At 47.6% G+C, this 22,593-nt stretch overlaps 1 protein-coding gene across 3 annotated transcripts in view; it reads left to right on the top strand.

Moving 5' to 3' along the window:
* Positions 1–22,593, top strand: part of RTTN (rotatin) — a 324,013-nt gene that overhangs the window by 26,217 nt on the left and 275,203 nt on the right. For all 3 annotated transcript variants that reach the window (XM_075314609.1, XM_075314608.1, XM_075314610.1), the window contains exons 3-4: positions 5,800–5,987; positions 19,067–19,241. In XM_075314609.1, the coding sequence (XP_075170724.1) occupies positions 5,800–5,987; positions 19,067–19,241 (363 nt within the window). The remainder of the gene's footprint in view (positions 1–5,799; positions 5,988–19,066; positions 19,242–22,593) is intronic.

Below are 22,593 nucleotides of genomic sequence, written 5' to 3'. Positions count from 1 at the left end.
GCAAAAACCAGCAAGTGCGCACAGGGCCTAACTTTGACAAGTATTTGGATGACCTGTAGGAGGCAAAGCGTTGCCGCAAGGAAAAAGATTTCACTCCGTCTCCTATAGCAGCAGATTGACCAGATTTCAGCAAAATTATTTACTTGCTCTCAAAGAAATAGAAAAATTCAACCGTTCATCAAAACTGACTGTGCATGAGGCAATTCCTTTATACCCGGAAATTGTTAGAGATGTTGCCCATGTGGTTACGGCTTTGCCTCCAACCCAAGTTACTGTAGAGAGGTTGTTCTCCAGCCTTAAAATTAAGTCAGATTTGAGGTCATCTGTGAAGGAGGATCTGATGGAGGCAATTCTATTTCTTACAACAAATTCATAGACTGCACAAATGTTATTTAGTATATATTTGTTGAAGACTGTTTTTTGCCACTTACATAGTTTATTACATAGTGCTATATATATATATATATATATATATATATATATATATATATATATATATATATATACTAAAGGGTGGTCTGATTCTAACGCATCGGGTATTCTAGAATTTGTTGTGTAGTTAATGTATGATTTTTGTTATAGTCCTGGGGGAAGAGGAGTATAATAGGAGGAGTAGTCCTGGGGGGTGAGGAGTATAATTGGAGGAGTAGTCCTGGGGGAAGAGAAGTATAATAGAAGTAGTCCTGGGGGGGAGGAGTATAATAGGAGGAGTAGTCCTGGGGGGTGAGGAGTATAATAGGAGTAGTCGTCCTGGGGGGAGAGGAGAATAATAGGAGTAGTCCTGCGGGGTGAGGAGTATAATAGGAATAGTCGTCCTGGGGGGGGAGGAGTATAATAGGAGGAGTAGTCCTGCGGGGTGAGGAGTATAATAGGAGTAGTAGTCTTGGGGGGTGAGGAGTATAATAGGAGGAGTAGTCCTGGGGAAAGCGTAGTATAATAGGAGGAGTAGTCCTGGGGGGTGAGGAGTATAATAGGAGGAGTAGTCCTGGGGGGTGAGGAGTATAATAGGAGGAGTAGTCCTGGGGGGGAGGAGTATAATAGGAGGAGTAGTCCTGTGGGGGGAGGAGTATAATAGGAGTAGTAGTCCTGTGGGGGGAGGAGTATAATAGGAGGAGTAGTCCTGGGGAGAGAGGAGGATAATAGGAGGAGTAGTCCTGGGGGGAGAGGAGTATAATAGAAGTAGTCCTGGGGGGGGGAGCAGTATAATAGGAGGAGTAGTCCTGGGGAAAGCGTAGTATAATAGGAGGAGTAGTCCTGGGGGGTGAGGAGTATAATAGGAGGAGTAGTCCTGGGGGGAGAGGAGTATAATAGAAGTAGTCCTGGGGGGGGAGCAGTATAATAGGAGGAGTAGTCCTGGGGAAAGCGTAGTATAATAGGAGGAGTAGTCCTGGGGGGTGAGGAGTATAATAGGAGGAGTAGTCCTGGGGGGGAGGAGTATAATAGGAGGAGTAGTCCTGGGGGAAGAGGAGTATAATAGGAGGAGTAGTCCTGGGGGGAGAGGAGTATAATAGGTGGAGTAGTCTTGGGGGGAGAGGAGTATAATAGGAGGAGTAGTCCTAGGGGGAGGTGTCTAATTAATAGGAGGAGTAGTCCTGGGGGGAGGTGTCTAATAGGTGGAGTAGTCCTAGGGGGAGGTGTCTAATAGGTGGAGTAGTCCTAGGGGGAGGTGTCTAATAGGTGGAGTAGTCCTGGGGGAGGTGTATAGGTGCTCAACCCGTGCGGGGAGCGGAGCCGAGCGGGCAATGTGTGCGGGGGGCGGCGCCGAGCGGCCAACGTGTGCAGGGGGTGGGGCAGAGCGGCGAATGCGTGCGGGGCAGAGCCGAGCGGCCAATGCGACGGTTGTCACTGTAATGACGTCATTTTTGGAGCATGACAGACAGACAGAATAAGGCAATTATATATATACTAGAAGGTGGCCCGATTCTAACGCATCGGGTATTCTAGAATTTATTGTGTAGTTAATGAATGATTTTTGTTATATATATAGATGTGTGTAGTTGCCAAGTGTTTGTGTAGGGGCTGTAAATGTTCTGGGTGTTGTCTGGGTGGGGGTGTGTGTGAGAGCGGTGCTGTTTGTGTGGAGCGCTGTGTGTGTGTTGTGGTGTTTGTGGAGCGCTGTGTGTCTGCAGTGTTGTCTGTGTGTGGTGCTGTGTGTGTTGCGCGGTTTGTGTGGGTGTGAGTGTGGGGTGCGTGTGTGTGTTTTGGGGGGAGGTATGTTTTGTGCAATGTGTGTGTGTTGCGCAGTATGTGCGTATATTTGTGTGTGTGTTGGGTGTTGTGTGTGTGTGTGTGTGTGTGTGCGGCGTTGTCTGTGTGTGTGTGGGTGTCTGTGTAGGGCGGTGTTTGTGGTTCCCAGTGTATGTGTTGTGTGGTGCGCGTGTGACTGTATGTGTGTTTTGGGGGGAGGTGTGCACCCCCATCGTGCTCAATCCCCCATGCTGCGCACCCCCCATCGTGCTCCATCCCCCATGCTGCGCACTCCCCATCGTGCTCCATCCCCCATGCTGCGCACTCCCCATCGTGCTCCATCCCCCATGCTGCGCACCCCCCATCGTGCTCCATCCCCCATGCTGCGCACTCCCCATCGTGCTCCATCCCCCATGCTGCGCACTCCCCATTGTGCTCCATCCCCCATGCTGCGCACTCCCCATCGTGCTCAATCCCCCATGCTGCGCACTCCCCATCGTGCTCCATCCCCCATGCTGCGTACTCCCCATCGTGCTCCATCCCCCATGCTGCGCACTCCCCATCGTGCTCCATCCCCCATGCTGCGCACTCCCCATCGTGCTCCATCCCCCATGCTGCGCACTCCCCATCGTGCTCCATCCCCCATGCTGCGCACTCCCCATCGTGCTCCATCCCCCATGCTGCGCACTCCCCATCGTGCTCCATCCCCCATGCTGCGCACTCCCCATCGTGCTCCATCCCCCATGCTGCGCACTCCCCATCGTGCTCCATCCCCCATGCTGCGCACTCCCCATCGTGCTCCATCCCCCATGCTGCGCACTCCCCATCGTGCTCCATCCCCCATGCTGCGCACTCCCCATCGTGCTCCATCCCCCATGCTGCGCACTCCCCATCGTGCTCCATCCCCCATGCTGCGCACCCCCCATCGTGCTCCACAGTCACACATCAGACAGTATACACGCACACATCTGATCGCATACACTCACACCCCACTTCTGCCTGTGCCTTCCGGTGGGCGGTCCCAGCAGCTGTGCTGCATGCAGTGCTCCTCTGCCTTCTGCCGACACGCACACATCCGATCGCTTACACGTACACATCCGATCGCTTACACGCACACATCCGATCGCTTACACGCACACATCCGATCGCTTACACGCACACATCCGATCGCTTACACGCACACATCCGATCGCATACACGCACACATCCGATCGCATACACGCACACATCCGATCGCATACACGCACACATCCGATCGCATACACGCACACATCCGATCGCATACACGCACACATCCGATCGCATACACGCACACATCCGATCGCATACACGCACACATCCGATCGCATACACGCACACATCCGATCGCATACACGCACACATCCGATCGCATACACGCACACATCCGATCGCATACACGCACACATCCGATCGCATACACGCACACATCCGATCGCATACACGCACACATCCGATCGCATACACGCACACATCCGATCGCATACACGCACACATCCGATCGCATACACGCACACATCCGATCGCATACACGCACACATCCGATCGCATACACGCACACATCCGATCGCATACACGCACACATCCGATCGCATACACGCACACATCCGATCGCATACACGCTCACATCCGATCGCATACACGCTCACATCCGATTGCATACACGCTCACATCCGATTGCATACACGCTCACATCCGATCGCATACACGCTCACATCCGATCGCATACACGCTCACATCCGATCGCATACACGCTCACATCCGATCGCATACACGCTCACATCCGATTGCATACACGCTCACATCCGATAGCATACACGCTCACATCCGATTGCATACACGCTCACATCCGATTGCATACACGCTCACATCCGATTGCATACACGCACACACACGATCGCATACACGCTCACATCCGATTGCATACACGCTCACATCCGATTGCATACACGCACACACACGATCGCATACACGCACACACACATTGACGATATCGCACATACGCGCTCACACTCACAACATCCAGAGATACCACATGCTTCCGGCCATGTGATCCTCCGGCAGGTCCTGGAAGGTCACTGCACGCACAGTATCGCCGCCGAGAAGCAAGCGATATCACTGGATGTTGTGAGTGTGTGGATGCGATCTGATGTGTGTGTGAGGTGTGTGTGTGTGTGAGTGAGTGTGATCTGATGTGTGTGTGTGTGTGTGTGTGTGTGTGTCTGTTCTTATGTGTGTGCGTGCGTGTGTGTTCCGCCGCTGCAGGACCTAGATGCGCTCACCTGCTCCCGGTCGGCTTCTGGTGAGTATGATCGGGGGTCTTCTTTCTTCTGTCTTCTCTCTTCTGCACGTGTACCGGGAGCCGGTGTACGCTGGTAACCATGCTACACAATATTACCCGATGTGTACCATGGTTACCAGCGTACCCCGCCCCCCGCACGCACGGGAGCCCACACCAGCGTACGCCGGCAACTCCAGCAATGCGAGGGTATGTGTCGGCTGGATTGCTGGCGTATGCTGGTGTGGGCTCCCGGGGGTACAGCACTCACCTAGGAGTCGGGGCTCCGTGTCGGTTCGGGAAATGCGTGCGGGGGGCGGGGCCAGGGCGAGCGTGCAATGCGTTAGGGGGGCGGGACGTGGCTGAGTTGCCAATGCGTGCAGGGGGCCGGGGCGAGAGGCCAATCCGTGTGGGGGACGGAGCCTGGGCGAGCGGCCAATCCGTGCAGGGGGGCGGAGGCAAGGCGAGGCGAGCGGCCAATGCCAATGCATGCAGGGGGCCGGGGCGAAAGGCCTATCCGTGTGGGGTGCGGAGCTTGGGCGAGCGGCCAATCCGTGCGGGGGGGCGGAGCGGCCAATGAGACGCTTGTCGCGGTAACGACAGAATGTTGGAGCAAGACAGACAGAATAAGGCGAATATATATATATATATATATATATATATATATATATATAGATAGATAGATAGATAGATAGATAGATAGATAGATATAGATATAGCTATTTATATGTGTATGTGTGTGTATTTATATATATTACCGTTTTTTTTTGTGTTCTAAAGTTGTATTCCATTAAAAATATTTTATGTTCTATCTAAATATCTTGATTATTGTATCATAAAAATGATGAAATATTTGATGTTCACATTGTACTACAATACATTTTTCACTTAACTATAAGGAATATATGTGGGAGTCGTGGAGTCGGAGTCGCAGGTTTGGCTTACCGACTCCACAGCCCTGGTTTTGGTTGCAGTTTGTAAAAAAAAAAAACTGAAGCGTGCGCATATTGCCTAATAGTTTTCATATTCTGTTAGTGGATGATAACTGCCGTGTTTCCTTTAAGACACGGCAGTTATCCACATGTTGGTGGATGATTTTAGAAAACCTAACTGAAGTGCAGATGTGGTAAATGTCATTTTTCAATTAGTTTCTCAAGATATGATGGTAAGACATGATTTTGTCAATGGCTATCACATCATTTACTAATTTAAAGATGACAATATAGGAAAGTGTTAACGTTGTAGTTGACTTATCCTCTTTAAGAATTTATTTTTTTCTTTTCTTTGCGCTTACTGCTTGATTTTATCTTCTTCAGGTCACCACCTTGCAGAAATTCGAGAAAGAGCACTGAAAAATCTACTTTGTAAATTGGACCATAACCTTCTTACCCCTGCTGATCTGATACAAGAAAAGGCCTTGTTTGTATGTCTTCTGGAATGGTTCAACTTCCCCGACGTTCCAATGAAAGAGGAAGTCCTACAGCTTCTGAATAAGTTGGTGAAGGTGTGTGTGTGTTCAGCAACATGTATTCTTCAAGTCTAGTATTATATGTCTTAATATATTGCTTCTAACGCTCCACACATGCAGGGAGTCACAGACTGCATTCCCGCAATCAGCTTTTGGTGGGCTTTTGATGCTGGTGTTTTTGCTGCTTGAAAAATACAACATCTTACAGTTACAGGAAAGTGGATGGGATTTACAGAAATCTCACACCCACTGTGCTTCTTTTTTTTACTCAACATAAACTGCCCTGTGGTGCGCATTTCAAATCCTGAGCCTGTCAAATACTCTTGCGGTTAGGTTGCGTTTTCTGAGCAGATTTTCCCAATAGACGTGCATTACATGTGTAAAATCCACAGGTAAAGAATGCATGTTTTTTTACAGCGGTTTTGCGATGCTAACACATCAAAAACACACACAACCCAATACAAGGGAGTATAAAAAACAAAGATCCTTTGAGGAAGCCCAATGCGAAATGCGCGTTGGGGCTGGTGACTTTCTGAGCTGTACAGGTATCATTTTGGGTAAACTGACTTATGACATGGTATGATGTTTGCATTATCACTTTATTTGTTTTGCACTAGTTACTTTGGTCCGATCACCTGTAAGTAATCCTGAGTTATACTGGATATCTATTTACTCTGTACCTGCTACAACCAGTCTCCTATTATGATTATGTTTTAGGATTGTTGTGAGTTACCTTTTGTGTACCACACCTGAACCTCCCTATGCACTCTCATATTCTGTGTTACATCTAATACATTTAAATTCTTTTCTTTTTCGCTCCTAATTGGGAGACCCAGACAGTGGGTGTATAGCTACTGCCCTCTGGAGGCCGCACAAAGAACTACACTTAAAAGTGTAAGGCCCCTCCCCTTCTGGCTATACACCCTCCCGTAGGAGTACAGATTCCTCAGTTTTAGCTTTGTGCGCAAGGAGGTCAGACACGCACGCATAGCTCCATTGTTTTTAGTCAGCAGCAGCTGCTGACTATGTCGGATGGAAGAAAAGAGGGCCCATACAGGGCTCCCAGCATGCTCCCTTCTCACCCCACTGTATGTCGGAGGTGTTTGTAAGGTTGAGGTACCCATTGCGGGTACGGCGGCAGGAGCCCACATGCTGATTCCTTCCCCATCCCTTTTTACAGGGCTCTGGGTGAAGTGGGATTTACTGGTCTCCAGGCACTGAGACCGTGCTCCATCTACAGCCCCTGGAGAAGATGCTGGATGGAGCGGAGTACATCAGGGACATGGCCCTGCTTCCTCAAGGTACTCTGTGTCCCCGTGCAGGCGCTCACACCGCAGCATGCTGGGTGTTGTAGTGCGCCGGGGGACAGCAGCGCTACGGCGCTTGTGCCATGGCCTCATTCAGCTTCGCTGAAGCAGGCACACTTATAGGAATCGGTCGCGCCGGCCGCTGGGACTGCGGCGCGGCTTGCACTTGTGGTGCGCCGGGGACTTCAGCGCGGCCCGCGCTTTTACGGCGGCCGCGCTGATAACTCGAGTCCCCGGCTTTTGCGGCCTGCTTCCGTTCGTTCCCGCCCCCGGACCTGCCAGTCAGGAGAGGGGCGGGACGCTGGCCACGTCTAGGAATCGGTCACGCCGGCCGCTGGGACTGCGGCGCGGCTGGCACTTGTGGTGCGCCGGGGACTTCAGCGCGGCCCGCGCTTTTACGGCGGCCGCGCTGATAACTCGAGTCCCCGGCTTTTGCGGCCTGCTTCCGTTCGTTCCCGCCCCCAGACCTGCCAGTCAGGAGAGGGGCGGGACGCTGGCCAGTGCATCAGCGCCGAGGGCTGGAGTCGTTTTTACATACTCCAGCCCTCACAATCGGCACAGAGGGGACGCTGTTTCCCGCACTTTTGTTTGGGAACTCCCACGGACCGCCCCTCTCCACAGACGCCGGCAGCCATTCCTGCTGACACGCTGCGCTGCAGAGGGGAGCCGGGGAGACCCAGACAAGGAATTCTGCAGCCTCTTACCCGCTATTCAGCGGGCGGTAAGCAGCCCTCAGGGCTCACCCCCTCTTGTGCCAGTAGTATTCTTAGTAGTTTGTTTCTACAAATACTTTGTATTGCATAGCGCTGGTCACCCTTTGGCTATAGACTCTCTCACATTGCAGAGAGCCAGCAGCATGTCGCCCGTAAAACGCAAGGGTGCCAAGGCGCAGACATTATATGCTTCCTGCACCGCATGTGGGACTTTTCTACCGGCAGGCTCCACGGACCCCCATTGTGTGCAGTGCTCGGCCCCTGCGGCGCTTGCACAGTCGGGACCTCTGCTGGACGTGACCCAGGGTGTACCACCTGTGAATGCTGTCCAGGTGACAGGAACTGAGTTTGCAGCTTTTGCTGACAGAATGTCTCTCACTATGTCACAAATTCTTGACACATTGCGAACTAGGCCTGTACTTCAGGCCACGGACACTGTGCAATCATTGCCCCCTGGTCCCCCTCAGCTCCAAGCTCCGGGACGGGCATATACACCTCAGGGTGAAGACTCTGACTCGGACGATGGCCCCGGGCAGCCTAAGCGGGCTCGCTATGACGGGCCTTCACATTCATCTCAATGGTCAGGATCCCAGCGAGATGAATCTATGGGTGATGAGGCGGACGTAACTGATCAGGATTCTGATCCTGGGACCGCTCTCAATCTAGATACACCAGATGGTGACGCCATAGTTAATGATCTTATATTTAACATCAATAAGATGTTAAATATTTCCCCACCAGCTCCTCTTGTGGAGGAGTCAGCTTCGCAGCACGAGAGAATCCATTTCAGATACCCTAAGCGTACTTTAAGCACTTTTCTGGACCACGCTGACTTTAGAGACGCAATCCAGAAACCCCACGCTTATCCTGAAAGGCGTTTTCCTAAACGGCTTAAAGATACACGCTATCCTTTTCCCCCTGAGGTGGTCAAGGGTTGGACCCAGTGTCCAAAAGTGGATCCTCCAATTTCCAGGCTTGCAGCTAGATCCTTGGTTGCAGTTGAAGATGGAGCGGCACTTAAAGATGCCACTGACAGGCAGATGGAGCTCTGGCTGAAATCCATCTATGAAGCGATTGGAGCGTCATTAGCGCCTTCTTTTGCAGCCGTATGGGCACTCCAAGCTATCTCAGCCGGGCTTGCGCGAGTTGACTCCGTCACACGTGCATTTGCCCCGCAGGTAGCACCATTGATCTCGCAAATGGCGGCATTCGCGTCGTACGCGATTAATGCTGTTCTTGACGCTACAAGCCGCACGGCAGTGGCGTCAGCCAACTCCGTTGTTTTGCGTAGGGCCCTGTGGTTGAGACATTGGAAAGCAGATTCTCATTCCAAGAAGTGCTTAACCAATTTGCCTTTTTCTCGTGACCGATTGTTTGGAGAGCGTTTGGATGAAATCATCAAACACTCCAAGGGTAAGGACTCATCCTTACCGCAACACAGACAAAACAGACCCCAACAGAGGAAGGGTCAGTCTGGTTATCGGTCCTTTCGAGGACCGGGCAGGTCCCAATTCGCCTCGTCAAAAAAGACTCAAAAAGACCAGAGACGCTCAGATTCTTGGAGGTCTCAGTCACGCCCAAAAAGGACAGCCGGAGGAACCGTTGCCAAGACGGCGTCCTCCTGACTTGCGGTCTCCGATTCCCACACCCGCGGTCGGTGGGAGGCTTTCCCACTTTGGCGACATCTGGCTGTCACACGTCAAAGACCGTTGGGTGAGGGATATTCTGTCTCACGGGTACAGGATAGAGTTCAGTTCTCGTCCGCCAACTCGTTTCTTCAGAACTTCTCCACCACCAGACCGAGCCGATGCTCTGTTCCAGGCGGTGGCCGCTCTAAAGGCGGAAGGAGTGGTGACCTCCGTCCCTCTTCAGGAACAAGGTCACGGTTTTTACTCCAATCTGTTTGTGGTCCCAAAAAAGGACGGATCGTATCGGCCCGTCCTGGATCTAAAGTTGCTCAACAGACACGTAAAAGTCAGGAGGTTCCGGATGGAATCCCTACGCTCCGTCATAGCCTCAATGTCTCAAGGAGATTTTCTAGCATCAATAGATATCAAAGATGCGTATCTCCACGTGCCGATCGCACCAGAGCATCAGCGTTTCCTACGCTTCGTCATACACGACGAACACCTGCAGTTCGTAGCGTTACCTTTCGGTCTGGCAACAGCCCCCCGGGTCTTCACCAAAGTCATGGCAGCAGTAGTAGCTGTTCTGCACTCGCAGGGTCACTCGGTCATCCCGTATCTAGACGACCTGCTTATAAAGGCACCCTCTCAAGAGGCATGCCAACACAGTCTGGAGGTGGCACTAGACACTCTCCAGAGTTTCGGGTGGATTATCAACTTTCCAAAGTCTCATCTAACCCCGACCCAATCTCTGACTTATCTTGGCATGGAGTTTCATACTCTCTCAGCGATAGTGAAGCTTCCACTGGACAAGCAGTGCTCGCTACGGACTGGAGTGCAATCTCTCCTTCAGAGCCAGTCGCACTCACTGAGGCGCCTCATGCATTTCCTAGGAAAGATGGTAGCAGCAATGGAGGCAGTCCCGTTCGCGCAGTTTCATCTGCGCCCTCTACAATGGGACATTCTACGCCAATGGGACGGGAAATCGACGTCCCTCGACAGGACTGTCTCCCTCTCTCAGACTGCCAAGGACTCTCTGCGTTGGTGGCTTCTCCCCACCTCATTGTCACAGGGAAAGTCGTTCCTTCCCCCGTCCTGGGCAGTGGTCACGACGGATGCGAGCCTATCAGGGTGGGGAGCGGTGTATCTCCACCACAGGGCTCAGGGGATGTGGACTCTGGAAGAGTCCACCCTGCAGATCAATGTTCTGGAAATCAGAGCAATCTATCTTGCCCTGCGAGCCTTCCAACAATGGCTGGAAGGCAAGCAGATTCGGATTCAGTCGGACAATTCCACGGCGGTGGCGTACATCAACCACCAAGGGGGAACACGCAGTCGCCAAGCTTTTCAAGAAGTCCAACGGATTTTGACGTGGGTGGAAAGCAGAGCGTCCACCATATCCGCAGTTCACATCCCAGGCGTGGAAAACTGGGAAGCAGACTTTCTCAGTCGCCAGGGCATGGACGCAGGAGAATGGTCCCTTCACCCGGACGTGTTTCAGCGGATCTGTTGCCGCTGGGGGACGCCGGACGTCGATCTGATGGCGTCACGGCACAACAACAAGGTCCCAGTTTTCATGGCACGGTCTCACGATCACCGAGCACTGGCGGCAGACGCCTTGGTTCAGGATTGGTCGCAATTCCGACTCCCCTATGTGTTCCCACCTCTAGCATTGTTACCCAGAGTTCTCCGGAAAATCAGGTCCGACTGCCATCGAGCCATACTCGTCGCTCCAGATTGGCCAAGAAGGTCGTGGTACCCGGATCTGTGGCATCTCACGGTAGGCCAACCGTGGACACTACCAGACCGTCCAGATTTGCTGTCTCAAGGGCCGTTTTTCCATCTGAATTCTGCGGCCCTGAACCTGACTGTGTGGCCATTGAGTCCTGGATCCTAGCGGCCTCAGGTTTATCTCATGAGGTTGTTGCCACAATGAGACAGGCTAGAAAACCATCCTCAGCTAAGATCTATCACAGAACGTGGAAGATATTCTTAGCGTGGTGCTTGGCTCAAGGGTTTTCTCCCTGGCCATTTGCATTGCCAATTTTTCTTTCCTTCCTGCAGTCTGGGTTGGAAAAAGGTTTGTCGCTTAGCTCTCTTAAGGGTCAAGTCTCCGCGCTATCCGTATTCTTTCAGAAGCGCTTGGCACGGCTTTCTAAAGTACGCACGTTTCTCCAAGGAGTTTGTCATATCGTTCCTCCTTACAGACGGCCATTGGAACCCTGGGATCTGAACAAGGTTCTCATTGCTCTCCAGAAGCCGCCTTTCGAGCCTTTGAAAGAGGTTCCCCTTTCTCGGCTTTCACAAAAGGTAGTTTTTCTTGTGGCGGTCACGTCTCTTCGAAGAGTGTCCGAGCTAGCGGCGTTATCTTGCAAATCTCCCTTCCTGGTGTTTCACCAAGACAAGGTAGTACTGCGTCCAATTCCAGAGTTTTCTCCCAAGGTGGTTTCTTCCTTTCATCTCAATCAGGATATCACTTTGCCATCTTTGTGTCCGCATCCAGTTCACCAATTTGAAAAGGGTTTACATCTGTTGGACCTGGTGAGAGCACTCAGGATTTACATTTCTCGCACGGCGGCTCTACGCCGTTCTGATGCGCTCTTTGTCCTAGTCGCTGGTCAGCATAAGGGATCGCAAGCTTCCAAATCCACCCTGGCGCGGTGGATCAAGGAACCAATTCTTCACACATACCGTTCTGCTGGGCTTCCGATTCCATCTGGACTGAAGGCCCATTCTACCAGAGCCGTGGGTGCGTCCTGGGCATTGCGGCATCAGGCTACGGCTCAGCAAGTGTGCCAAGCGGCTACCTGGTCGAGTCTGCACACGTTTACCAAACACTATCAAGTGCATACCTACGCTTCGGCAGATGCCAGCCTAGGTAGACAGGTCCTTCAGGCGGCGGTGGCCCACCTGTAGGAAGAGGCTGTCTGACAGCCCGTTCATGTGGTATCTTTTTACCCACCCAGGGACTGCTTTTGGACGTCCCACTGTCTGGGTCTCCCAATTAGGAGCGAAAAAGAAGAAGGGAATTTTGTTTACTTACCGTAAATTCCTTTTCTTCTAGCTCCAATTGGGAGACCCAGCACCCGCCCTATTTGTTCTTAGGGTTTCGTTTTTTCGGGTGCACATGTTGTTCATGTTGTTTCTTAAGTTCTCCGATCGTGTTATCGGATTGAATTTGTTTTTGAAACTGTTATTGGCTTTCCTCCTTCTTGCTTTGGTACTAAAACTGAGGAATCTGTACTCCTACGGGAGGGTGTATAGCCAGAAGGGGAGGGGCCTTACACTTTTAAGTGTAGTTCTTTGTGCGGCCTCCAGAGGGCAGTAGCTATACACCCACTGTCTGGGTCTCCCAATTGGAGCTAGAAGAAAAGGAATTTACGGTAAGTAAACAAAATTCCCTTCTTTTTAATCTGCATTATGAACTCCATCTCTTTATTGGATCCATGTACCGGTTGGAGTTTTTCCTTGTTTAATTATATTCATATACTGATACTTTAACCTACTAATGGCGTACATAGTGTTATTTTTTTCAGCTATTGATTGTCGTATAAAAAACAAAGCAGCTATATTTAAAGCATGACAGGCCAAACAGAGACAAAAGTAATAAAAAATGCACATAACCTAATTTTAATAGGTGCAGAAATTCTGCAACATCAAAAATGTACCAAAAGCTCATTGTGGGAACGTAGTGTAAGTAACATAATCACAAAAGAAAGTCCACAGGAATAAATATGACATGTCCCTACTGCCTTAGAGTGTCAGTCACCGGGCAAAAGTGGTCCGTCCTTGCCCCTATTTTATTCCAGCTGTTCCCCTGAGTGCTATGTTTTGTATTTTTTCTTCATATCCATCATACGGTTCCAGAGATGAGGGGCTTCTGTTCTGGTCTGTACCTCGGGGGCGTGGCTCACAGGGTTCTCTGGGGGAGTGTCTGTAGGCTGATCTGCATAATTTCCCTGTGAGCCATGCCTCCTTGTTAAGATCAGAAACATTAGCACTGAACAGAAAGGCCCATATCCCTGGGACCAATATGGGGGATCTAAAAAAATAAGAAAACATGGCATAGGCAGGAGAAGAATGGTACTAACCCTCTTCACTCTTTATGACCTTGCTTGGAGTTTTCCATTTTTAAGCTTTTGGGGTTTTTTTCCTCCCCTTTTTCCTAGAGTCATAATTATTTTTATTTTTCCATCCCCATAGCCAAAGGAGGGCTTGGTTTTTGCTGGATGAGTTGTACTTTTTAAAGACCTCCTTCATTGTATCATGTGATGCACTGGAAATTGGGAAATAAATTCCAAGCGTGTTGAAATTGCCAAAAGCGTCCACAATTGTGTTTTTTTTTTTTTTGGTTTTTTTTTTTTTTTATTTATTTACCATGTTCACTGTATGGTACAACAAACTGAGCAATACGTTTCTTCAGGTCAGCACAAGTACATAGCTACCAAACATATATAGTTTTTCTTTTTTATTTAACCCATTACCGTAATTGGACGTACTGCGTACGTGCTTGCTGACTAGTCCTTGGCAACCAAGAAAGTACCCAGTACACTCTGGCAATCGCTGGGGTGTACCCTCACGATCGCCGCCAGGTCTGTGGCTTATCTTGTAGCTGAGACCTGACTGTCCCTGCCAGTAGCAGTGCCTTCACTGCTCTTGGCAGTTTAACCCCCTAAATGCTGCGATCACTAGTGATCGCAGCCATTAGTTGGCGGAGGAGAGCATCACGCTCCTCTCCCGAGCTATCGGGTCCCTGTAATGCGATCACCGAGACCAAATCGCTGCCATGGTAACCCTGGTGACGACCCTTGGTTTACCCAGCTTTGAAAATCCTCACACACCATGCCAGATGCACGTTGTGTGAGACAGTGTCAGTGCTTCGAGTACAGCTCTGACACTTATAACCCACCGCAGTGATTGAGAACTACAGTGGATTATGTCAGTGATCAGAGCCCTGAAAGTTAGTGTTCCTTAAAGAGACTAAGTAAAAGTTAAAAAAAAAAAAGTAACAACAAAAAAATCTAATATATATGTATATTTATGTAAAAAAAAAAAAAAGTACATAGATTTATTGTCGTCTGTAACAATCCAATATTTAAAACTTAAAAAATAAATACGTAGCAAAAACTGTTTTTTACATCATGCAGTTAACAATAAAACAATAAAAAAAATCATAAGTAAAAATTGTACGTCATGTTGACCCACAAAAGCAAGCTGCCACATAGCTCTGTCAGTGAAAAAATAAAAAAAGCTATAGCTCTCAGAATACAGCAACGTAAAACCTATTTTTTTCTGTAAAATAGTTTTTATGGTGTAAAAGCAGCAAAACATAAAAAAAACTATATAAATATGGTATCCACTGTACCTGTACTGACCCAAAGAATAAGGGTATGTGCGCACGTTGCGTTCTGTGCAGTGCGGAAAAGAGCGCACCCTCTAAAACTTTAAAGACTGCGTTTGTCTAAAAAAGTATCCAAAACAGATGCATTTTGCATGTGTTTTGCATGCATTTTGCATGCGTTTTGGCTGCATTTTTTTGCAGTGCGGTCCCACGGCAATTGAGCTCTGCTACATGCCCACTGAAAGCAGAAACAGACAGTCTCGTGATGAGAATGAACTCGGATGAACTTCACCCGACTTCATTGTCATACCGCGGCTCTGTCTGTGTGTCGCGTCCTGATTAGCGGTCACCCGGTGGCCGCGGGTAACCTGAGTGACGTCATCGCTGATCGTGCGGGTCACTTCAGTTTCTCCGTGGAGTTGACCGAGAGATGGGTGTTTGGGGATTAATAAAGTGGTGAAAGAGGGTATTTTTTTTGCCTTTTATTCCAAATAAAGGATTGTTTTGGATGTGTCTTTATTTTCTTTAACTTACAGGTTAATCATGTAAGGTATCTCGGGGAGACGCCTGCCATGATTCACCTAGGACTTAGTGGCAGCTATGTGCTGCCATTACTCCTTATTACCCCGATTGCCACCGCACCAGGGCAATTCGGGATGAGCCGGGTAGAGTCCCGGGACTGTCGCATCTAATGTATGCGGCAATTCTGGGCGGCTGCTGGCTGATATTGTTAGGCTGGGGGGCTCCCCATAACGTGGAGCTCCCCATCCTGAGATTACTAGCCTTCAGCCGTGTGGCTTTACCCTGGCTGGTATCAAAATTTGGGGGGACTGCACGTTTTTTTTTTATTTATTTTACTGCACGATATAGACCCTCCCACCGGAAGCTGTGATTGGTTGCAGTGAGACAGCTATCACTCAGCGTGGGGGCGTGTCTGACTGCAGGAAATACGAGATGGAATAATGAGCGGCCGGCATTTTCAAAAGAGGAAAAGCCGCCGGAGCTTTGTGACAGCTGTGCAGTGCTGTGCCAGTGATCGGTGAGTATGAGAGAGGGGGAGAGACCGACCAACAGACAGAGATTGACTGGCATCGACAGAGAGCGACTGAAAGACAAGCGTATTTTTTGTCAAAAAAGCATGCGGAACTCAACAAAAATGCAGTCCAAATGCATTTTGACCCACATCATTGATTTCAATTGGTGGAGAAGGCAGCTACAACATACAAAAGAAGTGACATGCTGCTTTTATTTCCGCAGCAATTTTTGGCATCCAATACGCTGCGTTTAGAAACGCAGCATGTGCATTGAATTTTCGGACTTCTCATAGACTTTGCTGGGGAAGCAGAACGCATGCAATTTGGCACTGAAACACTGCAGTTCAAAATGCAGCGTTAACGCAGGAAAAAATGCAACGTGCGCACATGGCCTAAAGCTGTCTGATCACTTTTATGACACTGGAAATGGTGGAAAAAACAAACAAACAAAAAACAATTCCTGAATTACTGTTAATGATTCGCCTCACAAAAGAAGAATAGAAAGCGATCAAAAAGTATTGTCCAAAGATAGTGTGACGACATGGACGCTGTCAGTGCCTAGCATAGGTTAAGTTTCTTAGAATTCAGCCAGACATGATGAAATCTTGTCTAGAAACTGGGTATAAGCATCTCATTGTCCTACAGGACTCTTACGAGTCTAGTGGTAAAGTTCTTGTTGACTCGTGTAATTGCCTTGGCCAGTGAAGGTCAGATACCCAGACCAATCAATTTTGCGAACCTCCCATTGTATTGCTAGATGCGATGTAACTTATCTGTCTCTGCCAGAGACCATTACTACTAGGGATATTTTGTATACGGCTTGAAATCTAGCCAATAAGAGGCCAGTCTTATCCACCAGTCATGAAGACCCCAGTGGTCTGAATGGAGAGCTCAGGGGTATAAGGAGGAGGACTGGCCATTGCCCGGGTAGACTCTGCTACATGCTACCAATCTACGATCTGCGGATCCGATTGGCAAGCCATAATAGAACCTGGATTATAATACTACATGGACTTCAGTATCGAATGCAAGGATTCGGCTGAGATATCAAGGACTACATAAGGAAGTTATCCAGCTTGGAACAATCCAGTCACCTGACTACAGGCTTTGCAGCTCTCAGCCAGTTTCCTAAATCTGGCGTTATTCCATTCTCGGTGGGTGCCCGCCGAAAGCGGGGTGCTGCTGGTTTGGAGTAAGTAGCCCTGGAAGTTCTGAGGCACGGACATTCTAAACCCTGGTGAGCCAGCGGAAGAGGGAGAAAATGTTGCTGGTTACATTCTGTGGTTTTGCTGGTTGTGTTTTGTGCCGTTAATTGTTTGGGGATCCAATAAAGCCTTAATATTGTGATTCCCTCACCCTGTGTTGTCTGAGTAGTGTTTCGCCCACGGTTAAGGAGGTTGGGCGTTCAGTTGGGATGAGCCCTGGGCCATGCTGTCTTTCTAAAAGTTGCCAGATCTGCAGATGAGAGCAGCCACTGACTCCCGTGTCTCCACAATTGGTGGCAGCAGTGGGATTTGATCCCTCTCCTCCAAAGTATTGTGGAGACACGTGGGTTAGTGGGTGCTCTCGTCTGCTGATCTGGCCGCCTTTAGAAAGCATGGCCCAGTGCTCATCCCAACTGAACGCCTGACCTCCTTAACCGTGGGCGGAACAGTACTCAGACAACACAGGAAAAAATAAAAAATTTGGGGCTAAAGTAATATTTTTATGGGAAAAAGTAAAATTTCATTTTTTTTTCCTTCTACATTGCCTTAATTCCTGTGAAGCATCTATAGGATTAACAAACTTCATGTACTTTTGAGCAGTGTGAGGGGTGCAGTTTTTAGAATGTTGTCACTTTTGGGTATTTCTGTCACCTGGGCCTCTAAAAGTCACTTGAAATATGATGTGGCCCTTAGAAATGGTTTTGTTGGAAAAATGAGAAATTGCTGATAAACCTTGGACCCTTCTAACAAAAAAAAAAAAATAGTTCCAATAATTGTGCTGATGTAAATTAGACATGTGGGAAATGTTATTAATTAACTAGTTAGTGTGACATATCTCTCTGGTTTAAGAGCATAAGAATGAAAAGTTGGAAAATTGCAACATTTTTTGAATTCTCTCTAAATTTCTGATATTTTTAAAATAAACATATAAAAAATATCGTTTTAAATTTACCACTAAAGTCCCTTTCACACATCAGTTTTTTCCCATCAGTCACAATCTGTTTTCTCGACAGATCCATCGCAGATTGTGGCTAAACTGATGTGACGGATCCGACTAAATAATTGGAGCATGCTCAGTTAAAAGAAACTGAATCCATCGCCGGATTCCGTCATTTGACGAATGACGACGGATCTTGCACCCAGAGGCCTCCATTCTACCTAACGACGGACGGTGATGGATCCTTCGCTGTCCGTTTTTTCAACGTATACAAAAAACGTTACTTTAGCCGTCGTCACCGTCTGACGGACAAACATTTTTTGATGGATGAAGCATGAGGCCATCCGTTAATAATACAAGTCGATGAGAAAAAAACAGATCCACAATCTGTCGACTTTTTCAAAAGTTGACAGATTGTCACTGACGACAAAAAACTGATATGGGAAAGGGGCCTTACATGAAGTACTATGTGTCACGAAAAAAATGTCTCAATCATTGGGATCCATTGAAGCTTTCCAGAGATATAACCTCATAAAGTGACACTGGTCAGAAATGCAAAAAATAGCCTGGTCAGGAAGGTGAAAATGTGCTCGGGGGAAAAGGGGATAAGTCTGAATTGCTATGGCGGCCAATAGTCAGATGGACAAGTCCCTGGCGCCTTCTCCCCACCGGTTGCCTTTGAGTGATGGGTCTTGGGCAGCATTTATCATCAGTGAGGTTCCCTTTCAATAAGAAAATGCAGAAATTTCTGATGTTCCGTAAAGAATGTTACAAAGCAAAGAAATGTAAGTGGGCAGAGAGGTGGCGATGGTTCAGTTCTGTCACCCTGTTCTCCTATATCAATGCTCGATAGCTGTGGTTACAGCTGTTGGTGGGACTAATAAGAGGTATCAGGGAGATACATGATATCTATGTAGATTCCATATTAACTGTTTTTGTTTTTTTTTTTGCAGCATTCTGTAGCAACACAATGGTTGACTGATATGGGAGCTGTAGATTTCTTCTCTCAACTTCGACCACATGTAGAGCCCAATCTCCAGGCTATTGTGGATGATATCTTGGATGGTCTTTTCCTTCTTCCCACAGAAATACCATGTAATTCACCATGGCCGGCGCAAGAGCAGCCAGGTAAAAACTACAATTTTTTTTTTTCACATATGCCTTTTACAGTTGTAGTTTTTCCAACATGTAAAAAAAAAAAAAGTCCAGCAGCTCACTATTGCAGTTATCCACATTCAGCTCAGAACACGGACAAAAGCCTCTGCCATGGCGTAGGTTGTTGATGAATAAAGTAAGAAATTCTGGTTCTTGGAACAAATTCTTCTTTATTGCTTATAAAGTTCTTCTATATGGGAGATTAAATATTTACATGGAAAATACTATAATAGCGGATTGATCTACACATTTCCACCCTTAGTCATAATGAAATGGGGAAATATAAAATGCAGTTCTGCTATTGTTTTTGGGGTTTTGCTATTGAGGCGTTCATAATACGGTAATACTGACATGGATTGATTGTCTACCTCAGTCATCTTGTGGCAATACCAATGATGCATAGTGTTTTCTTCGGTTTTAAGTAATGAAGATAAATTGAGAATATTGTAAAAAAACATGTTTAGTTTTGTATCACCACTCTCCATAGTTACATAGGTTGAAAAATGACCTAGGTCCATCTAGTTCAACCTTCCTCCACCAGTTATACATTTTGTCACTAAATCATTTATAACCAACAATGTTATGTCTACTGAGGAAATCATCCAGCCCTATTTTTTAAAATTTGTTAGTGTCCACCATTACTACCTCTTGTGGTAGGGCATTCCACAGTCTTACTGCTCTAATAGTAAAGAACCCTTTCCTATTAAGCTGCCGGAATCACTTTTCTTCCACTCTCAATGAGTTCCCCCTGGTCTTTAGTATTGTTACATAGTTATAGTTACTTAGGTTGAAAAAAAGACCCAGGTCCATCTATTTCAACCTTTCTCCACCAGTTCTACATTTGGTCACGAAGTCATTTATAACCAACAATGTTTTGTGTACTGATGAAATCATCTAGCTCTTTTTTAAAAGCTGTTATAGTATCGGCCATTACTACCTCTTGTGGTAGGGCATTCCACAGTCTGACTGCTCTAACCGTAAAGAACCCTTTCCTATTTAGCTGTCGGAATTGCTTTTCTTCCACTCGCAGTGAGTGCCCCCTGGTCCTTAGTACTGTCTTTGGAAGAAATAAGTCATGTGCCAGTCCTTTATATTGACAACACATGTATTTATACATATAAATGAGATCTCCTCTGAGACGTCTTTTTTCTAAGCTAAACATATCTAACTTTTTCAACCTGTCATCATATGGAAGGCCTTCCATTCCTTGTAGTACTCTAGTTGCCCGCCTTTGAACTTACTCTAACTTCTGAATGTCCTTTATAAAATGTGGAGCCCAAAACTGGATCCCATATTCCAGATGTGGCCTTACAAGTGATTTATAGAGGGTTAACAATACGTTGGGATCACGGGATCTAATCTCTCTTTTTATACTCCCTAAAATCTTATTTGCTTTTGCAGCTGCTGCTTGACATTGAGTATTGCTGCTCAGCTTATTTGTAATGAGAATACCCAAGTCCTTCTGTTCTGTAGTCCCGAGTTTACTTCCATTTAATGTATACGCAGTTATAGGATTACTCCGTCCTAGGTGCATTACTTTACATTTATCAACATTAAATCTCATTTGCCAAGTATCTGCCCATTCTGATATCTTATCCAGATCTTTTTGTAATATTGTACTATCAAGGTCAGTTTTTATTATCCTACATAGTTTGGTGTCATCAGCGAAGACTGACACTTTACTATCAATCCCATCCACAAGGTCATTAATAAAGAGATTAAAAAGAATTGGTCCTAGCACAGATCCCTGCGGCACCCCACTGCTGACTATAGCCCATTTAGAGAATATACCATTTATGACTACTCTTTGTTTCCTATCTTTTAGCCAATTCCTTACCCAGTTGCATATAGTTTCCCCTAGTCCTTGCTTCTGGAGCTTTAGTATAAGGCTATTATGTGGTACAGTATCAAATGCCTTTGCAAAGTCCAAATAAATCACATCCGCTGCATTACCAATATCCAGGTTTACACTTACCCCCTCATAGAACCCCAACAGATGGGTTAGACACGAAGAAATAAGTCAAGTGCCAGTCCTTTGTATTGACCACACATGTATTTATACATATAAATGAGCTTTCATCCGAGATCCCTAAGATTTTTACTTTTCCGTTGATGGGGCTGAATGAGGGGATTGCTTTTTGCACAATGAGCTAAGATTTTTTTCTATCCCAATTTTATGTACAGTGGAACCTCGCTTAACATGTAACCCGGTTTACGAGCATTTCACTATACGAGTAAAGCTTGCTGTAAATTTGTAACTCAGTTTACGAGCAAGCTTTGTTGTACGAGCAAATACTCACCGCACACACTTCCAGTTCAGTACTTTAACCGCACTCTGACACGCTCTTGCAGTCTGCACAAACACACATAAACACACACAAACACGCACGCACACATATTATGCTCACCTTACATTCCGTTCCATCACCGACCTCCTGGTTCTTGTAGTTCACCGCTGCAGGATGTGTATCGAGTAACTATCGCGACGATGGAGGAACTTCCGCTGTCAGCTGCTACTCAAAGGCAGTGTGCTGGTCAATCAGAGGCAAGCAGCTCCTTCCTTTGACATCAGCGCTTTGGCAGCGGAAGCTCCGGCATCGGTCACGATGGTTACCCAATACACATCCTGTACCAGCAAACTACAAGAACCAGGAGTCCGTTGATGGGATGGAAGGTAAGGTGAGCATAATGTGTGTGTGTGTCCATGGAGGAGAGACAGAAGGCACTCACCAGAAATGCGGTAAAAAAAGCTGTTTATTCAACCATCAGGTCAGGGGGAAAGGCGTGGGGAGGTGGGAACACACAATCCGTCGGATTGTGTGTTCCCACCTCCCCATGCCTTTCCCCCTGACCTAATGGTTGAATAAACAGCTTTTTTTTTTCTGCATTTCTGGTGAGTGCCTTCCGTCTCTCCTCCATGGATATTGTGAATTGTGGTCTATTGGAATGAGCACCGAGGCCAGTATGCAATGGAATTTATTGCCATATAATGCGTGTATAACCCTGGAATAAGAGGATTGAGCGGTTAGCTCGCTGAATGGTGCCAGTGTTTCCTCCTTTTTCTCCTATAGTGTGTGTGTGTGTGTGTGTGTGTGTGTGTGTGTGTGTGTGTGTGTGTGTGTGTGTGTGTGTGTGTGTGTGTGTGGTTAAGGTATAATAAACATGCTGCAGAGAAACACGAGCAGTACATCCATTATCTCCCTGTTGTACCCAAATGCATTAAAGTTAGTGATATTGACCCTCCATTTCTTTACATCTGCAGGGAAATTTGAACTAGTAGGAAATACGTTTTTCATCTTTTCTGCTGTCTTAGGCTGCTTTCACA

The sequence above is a fragment of the Anomaloglossus baeobatrachus genome, chromosome 6, assembly GCF_048569485.1.
Source record: "Anomaloglossus baeobatrachus isolate aAnoBae1 chromosome 6, aAnoBae1.hap1, whole genome shotgun sequence".
Classification (NCBI taxonomy): domain Eukaryota; kingdom Metazoa; phylum Chordata; class Amphibia; order Anura; family Aromobatidae; genus Anomaloglossus; species Anomaloglossus baeobatrachus.
Note: the sequence above shows the minus strand (reverse complement) of the source record. Positions and strands in the feature narration are given on the sequence as shown.